The 6,320-nt window shown below is 36.3% G+C and overlaps 3 protein-coding genes across 4 annotated transcripts in view; 2 read left to right on the top strand and 1 right to left on the bottom strand.

Annotated features, from left to right (window-relative positions):
* The window catches only part of LOC106325340 (protein NRT1/ PTR FAMILY 5.8), a 4,500-nt gene extending 1,904 nt beyond the window's left edge, over window positions 1-2,596 (top strand). Inside the window, exons 2-4 of one of the 2 annotated variants that reach the window (XM_013763386.1) lie at window positions 932-1,142; window positions 1,338-1,449; window positions 1,750-2,596. In XM_013763386.1, the coding sequence (XP_013618840.1) occupies window positions 932-1,142; window positions 1,338-1,449; window positions 1,750-2,596 (1,170 nt within the window). Of the gene's footprint in view, window positions 1-931; window positions 1,450-1,749 lie in introns of both variants that reach the window. The other variant, XM_013763385.1, reaches the window with a different exon arrangement.
* Window positions 2,597-2,931: 335 nt separating this feature from the next.
* LOC106323189 (F-box protein At1g47810-like) lies at window positions 2,932-3,910 on the top strand. Its single transcript, XM_013761343.1, has 2 exons — window positions 2,932-3,481; window positions 3,549-3,910. Exons 1-2 carry the CDS (start codon window positions 2,932-2,934, stop codon window positions 3,908-3,910), a joined length of 912 nt encoding a protein of 303 aa, XP_013616797.1.
* Window positions 3,911-4,907: 997 nt separating this feature from the next.
* Window positions 4,908-6,154, bottom strand: LOC106325186. Its single transcript, XM_013763215.1, has 4 exons — window positions 5,802-6,154; window positions 5,502-5,555; window positions 5,281-5,340; window positions 4,908-5,158 (listed from the first exon to the last, which is right to left on the bottom strand). Exons 1-4 carry the CDS (start codon window positions 6,072-6,074, stop codon window positions 5,030-5,032), a joined length of 516 nt encoding a protein of 171 aa, XP_013618669.1. The 5' UTR covers window positions 6,075-6,154; the 3' UTR covers window positions 4,908-5,029.
* Window positions 6,155-6,320: the final 166 nt, after the last annotated feature.

Raw genomic sequence — 6,320 nt, 5'->3', positions numbered from 1 at the left:
GTCAAACGTTTTATACTTTATATTTTGAAAATAAAAACATGTTGTACATGAAAGAAGAATGTACTTTTGTAAAATTTAAAATGTAACACTTGTAATGATGAAACAATAAAGTGCATTAAAAACTTTTATATTTGCTTTATTAGAGTTTAGATAAAAATATTAAAATAATATATCAATACTAATAATAGTTTCGATTACAAGAAAGAAGGATAATATTTACGCTAAAATATAAATTTCGGGTTTTCGGGCCGGCCCTAGCCCAAACGGACTTAAGCCCAAAATACCCAAAGCCCAAATGGGCTTAGCCCGAAAGGCCCAATTTTTTTTGGGCTTATAAAGCTAAGCCCAAGCCGGGTAATTTTTAGGACTGGGCGGGCTCGGGCTACGGGCTTCGGTCCTAATTGACATGTCTAGCTTTAGATTTCACATGAGGTCCAATAATATACTTTCACAGTTTAATATTTAGCCCAATTAATTGGGCTGATTAATCGGTTAATGGACCGACTAATCAGTAAATGGGCCGACTAGTCGGTTTCTTGGGCCGATTAATTAATTGGCGATTTTGTTAGCCGATTAGGTTTAAATCGTCTCGTGAAGTAGCCGAGTTGCAAGTAGCACCCAATATTTCATATTTCATATTTCATATTTCGTTAAATGCAATTCATAGATGACAGAAAAAAAATTCAATATTGTAAGCTATTTTCTTCCTAAAAATTACTAGTATTTTAAAAGCTTAACTTATATTTTAGAAACTTGAACAACATTTTATCCCGAAGTTAATTGAAGTTTTATTTGCTGTAGGTATTATTTAAAATTTAGAATTTAAGTATTTGTGACTGTTATTATTTTGAATTCATATTTCAGAGATTATATTTTTTGTTAATTACGTAAATTACTAATGTTTGGCATTTTGTTGGGTATGTTTAAAAAGGGACTAGTGGGATTGACATATACGGCATTTGATGGGTCACGTTCCACTACTAAAACCATTTCTCTTTACTTCCTCTACACTTCACTAAGCCTCATCGCTCTCGGCTTAGGCGTCTTAAACCCATCTCTCCAAGCATTTGGTGCTGACCAGCTTGACCACGACCTAGACCACTACCACGACCACGACACATCCTTAGAAGTCAAATCGAACCGTAAGTCTCAGTTTTTCCAATGTTGGTACTTTGGTGTCTGCGCCGGTAGTCTTTTAGGAGTCACCGTCATGGCTTATATACAAGATACATTTGGTTGGGTTCTCGGTTTTGCAATCCCAACCGCTTCCATGTTATTGTTGATCCTCTTGTTCCTGTGTGGCTCTGGGGTTTATGTGTATGCTGATCCGGGTCTAGACCTAAAAGCTAAACCATTTCAACGGATATTAGAGTATATCAAAGGAGCAGTCTCGAGAAGAAGTAAGATCACTCTTGTGAACGTCCATGACTTGAATGCCATGGAGCTAGAGTAAGTCATAAAATTTGTTTTTATTCTCCGGTTTTCGGTTTAGTACTTTCGGTTTATTTTCTGGTTTTGGGTTGGCTCCGGTTTTCTAGGATTTTAAGGATATGTTTGGCAAATATGTAAATTTAATATATTAAATTGGTTTTTAAGTTCTACTCGGTCGATTTTCCGGTACAATTGGATTTTTGTTATGGTTTGTTTGTATACATATCTTCTTCGGTTTATTTTCCTTTTGGTTTGGTTTATGAATTGGTTAACACCCCCTAATTAATTCATGCTCTTGGTTTGTTGTATTATATATAGGCTGCAAGAGAAGCCTCTATGTAACTGTAGCAACACTGCATCCACTACTACAAGCAAGACCTTAGCTAATGAAAAAAGCTGCAAGAACAGTTTCTCAGGCCTCGAAACCGTGAAGCTTTTGCTTCGTCTCTTACCAATATGGACCATGCTTCTAACCTTTGCAGTCATATTCCAACAACCAGCAACATTTTTCACAAAGCAAGGTATGGCTATGAAGAGAAACATCGGACCAAACTTCAAAATCCCACCCGCAACACTACAAAGCACAATTACTCTCTCTATAATCCTTCTCATGCCGCTATACGATAAGATCTTGATCCCAATAGCCAAGAAAATAACGAAAAACGAAAAGGGTATTCCTGTGATGGAGAGAATGGGAATAGGGATGTTCTTGTCCATCATTGCTATCATTATCGCCGCATTAGTCGAAAGGAAAAGACTAATGATAAGCAAGAAGATGAAGACTTCACCAAACTCTTCAGACCCGTTGAGCATATTCTGGCTCTTGCCTCAGTACATTCTACTAGGAGTCTCGGACATTTTCACGGTCGTTGGCATGCAAGAGTTTTTTTACAGCGAGGTTCCTGTTAGGATGAGAACGATGGGGTTTGCTTTGTACACGAGCGTGTTCGGTGTGGGGAGTTTTGTGAGCGCTGCGTTGATCTCGGTCATCGAGAGTTATACAAAGTCAAGAGGTGAGAAACATAACTGGTTTGCTGATGATATGTCGGAAGCTAGACTTGATAATTATTATTGGCTTTTGGCTTTTACAAGTGGTATTAGCTTTTTGATGTATATTGTTATTTGTAAGCATTTTAAGAGTAGTACAAGTGGTGATGATCAATGAGATGAAAACTGTTTATCAACTAAAATTACTTATTCTTCGGTTTATTATGACGATTATACAACTAGAATCGTTAATGAACCGTAGTCAAAAATATTGGGAAGATCTACAATATCTATAACGTTTTGTAAGTGCTTAACATGTAACATACAATATTATATGGCTTCTTGTTCTTCTCTCGTTGACTGTGAACTTTTCTCTGTGATCAAGAAGACGTGCATCAGTGTAGAGCTACGGTTTCTTAGGGACTAAATGGCTTTTTTTTATCTCGAAATACTAATTATTGTCAACTAAACATCTCAGAAATCAATACGTTTAAGTGATCAATAATAACAACCATGGAAAGACCAATGGTTGATAAGATCATGACCTCACAAGGAAGCAAGGATGGAGTTATCAAAGGAGGATGCTCACACCCTATTCCTCTAGAGCTTCTGTTCATTATTTTCTTAAGATTACCTGCCAAAACCTTAGCGAGATGTGTCTGTGTATCAAAGCTTTGGGCCTCCATAATCCCCAGTCAAGATTTCATCACATCTTTCCAATCTCAGTCACGCATCCTCTTCTTTATAAGGGATTATTACCAAACAAGATTCGAGAACCGGTTCTTCTTGTCAAACCAACAAGAAGGAACATCATCTTTTCTTTCACGCACCACATGTCACGTCTCTGATTCAAGATCCAGATGTCGCCAGCCTCAAGAAGTCAACGGCTTGATATGTTGTGGATACGGTACGAGTCCAGTGATTTATAACCCCACCTCAGGAAAATCACTAACCTTACCAAGAATCTACCTCGGCCAAAACGTTGGACCGTACGTTGAAAACAATCTTGGATACGATCCAATCAACGAGGAGTATAAGGTATTGTCCATGACTCCGTTACCTGGTAACCATAGTAGCGATAGCATAATACCATATAAGGAACACAAAGTGTTTACGTTGGGATCTAAAAGTTTATGGAGAACGGTCGAGTGTAACACGAATTCATTGTCCTGGAACTATAAGCGTATGTATCAACGGTGTTGTGTATTACGGTGCTTACGTAGGGGAGAGTATGAAGCGACTTAGCTTAGTGAGATTTGACGTGAGGACTGAAATGTTCGGTTTTACGAAAATGCCAGAGTCTGTCCAAACTCTAAGTTATTATTCATCAACTCTAATGAACTACAATGGAAAAATAGCGTTAGCGTATTCAAAAGGTTACGATACATATGAGTTGTGGGTTTTGGAAGATGCATGGTCTAAGATGTGTTTTTCGACGAGGTCATGGACACAACCTTGTTTTAAATTTAACGTTGAGGGCATTAATTACTAGAATGGGTGAGATTATTTTGACGCCGAGGTATGGGGGTGAGTTCTATGCTGTCTATTACAATTTAGTTACAAAGCAATTTAGAAAAATTGATATTGAAGGATATAAAAGTCCTGGTGGAGTGATTGTTTCATGGGACTCTGTTCAAAAACGCGGGCTAAGTAAAATCGGCCGCCTAGGCGCTCGGCGTAAGGGTTCCGCGGCGAGTAAACCCAAATCGGGTTACTTACTCGGACACCAATTAATCGCCCGCATAATGTTATTAAACGGTACGGAACCGATTTTTTACCGAATTATAAGCGTAGTTTTAAAACTTATTGGCAAGTATTTGGACTCTGTTAAAAAGCCCAATTTGAAAAATAATGTAAGAAACGGGAGTTAATTTATAGAACTTTTTAGAACTACGTTTGCTTGCATTAACCGATGTGGGACTTTAGTTTTTCTAACTTTTTGTGTTTTTCTTTTATTTATATTTTCACTGAACGTGTCCTAATAAATTAATAATATACTGTTGGTCCAGCTTTTACCAATACAATAAATATATCTTAATAAATCTAAGATGTGTGGTTTTGTTGATACAACATATTTGGGTATTATTCTGGAAAATTAATATAGTTTGTGTTTGAATTTTGTAACCGGATGATATACATTTATTTTAACAATGAAATTTTGTTACAATGAAAATATCTATATAGTTTTCAATGATAGTGTATATACACAAATGAGCAGTTTATCATATATTTTACATTAAATACTTACAGTTGTATTATATATTCAATAATGGATTTTGTAAGAGTTAAATTTTAATATAAATTGTTAAAATATGTATTTACATTAAATAGTTATTTTTAAATTTTAAATTAAATAAAATTATCAAAAAAACTAATTCCCGCGTACAGCCCGATTAATCCCCGATTTTTTGTCAACTCGCTAGGCGTCAATCGGCCGCCCGACTCACGCCTAGCGTAGTTTCGAACAGGGGCTGAAACTAGTACCATGCTTTTGTAAGAAAAGTGAGAGTTCATTACTTTTGTAATATGGCACATTGTCATTTATAAATAATAATTGAACATTAATGTGTTTCTTTAATCACAAAAATGGAGGAGGAGAAAGATGATTTAATTAGACAAGAACTTCATCTTCGTCTTCAAAGCTCAGATTCAAGGTTTGTAACTTAAAGCCAGCTCCTTGTATAGTCTCCACCAAGCTTGACGCCACTCCTGTTGCTTGAACCGTTGTTTGCTTTGAAAGCTTCACACACATACACATTACAACATAACAAAAGTCAGATTCAATACGCTGAGCCAAATTATACACATATACAAAGTCAATTAATGTATCAAGAGAATGTTGGATGTAAAGTGTAAACATACCTCAACAACGGCAACACCTTCAGCAACTTGAACCTTTAAATTGGAAACTCCGTCGATGTCCTGAAAGAACAAAACAAAGTTTGCTATTGGATTTTTTATTCATTGTTATAATACTGTGACTTGGAGTTTAATACGATTACAGAGATTGGATTGAATCTAAACAAGTAACAAAAACGGTTGTATGCAATCCAATAAACTGAAAAGAAACAAAATATTATTACCTGTAAGGCCTTTGTGACATTAGGAATAGCTGCGTCATTCAAAGTTCCATCAGCCTTCAGAAAAATCAAGCAAATGATCAGACTCAAATACTATTGTGAAGCTATAAAGACCTGATGGAACCATGGATAAATCTAGCTAGACCAATGAAGATTATTAGAGTTTGCTAAACAGAAAAACTAATTATCAATAACTTGTGCAAATAGATACAATGTGCGCTAGTTACATTATAGCTTATATCTACTCACTAACTGCTACTTGTAACCGTACATTAACTCACATAAGGTGAAGAGTCAAGGTACCTGAAAAAACATGGTGAGCATGTCTGAAGGAGAGACAGGGACAGAGACAGCCTCTTGCTGCTGTTGTTGCTCTTCATCTGCGACTGCGACTGCGACAGCTTCTCCTCCTTGGCCAAGGGACGAAAGCTTCCTCAGCCCAAGGCGGTTCTGTTTCGTAAAGATGCAAACTCTGATGTGGTTTTTGGAAAGAGGAAGGAGATGGGTCGAAGAAAGGTTAGGGCTTTTGGTTGTTGACAAGGAGCGGAAAGTAGAAGAAGCTGTAATCGACGCCATTTTCGCTACTACCCCCACCAATCTTCACTTCACTCCGATAAGGTTTGTGACTAGTGTGAGTAATAATAGATAATGTATCTTTGATGTTTTTCCAATTTAAATAAAAATCTTTTATACCAATTGAATCATTTTGCTTCATTATTCCTAGTGAGTAAAAAGCAAAAACTGAATAATAAGAATAATAAAAAAATGGAATGAACAATATTGTAGTTAGATTCTCAACCAAAGTTTTTCAGTATTTTTTTT

The sequence above is a fragment of the Brassica oleracea genome, chromosome C2 (assembly GCF_000695525.1).
Source record: "Brassica oleracea var. oleracea cultivar TO1000 chromosome C2, BOL, whole genome shotgun sequence".
Taxonomy (NCBI): domain Eukaryota; kingdom Viridiplantae; phylum Streptophyta; class Magnoliopsida; order Brassicales; family Brassicaceae; genus Brassica; species Brassica oleracea.
This window is presented reverse-complemented; position numbering and strand designations above follow the sequence as displayed.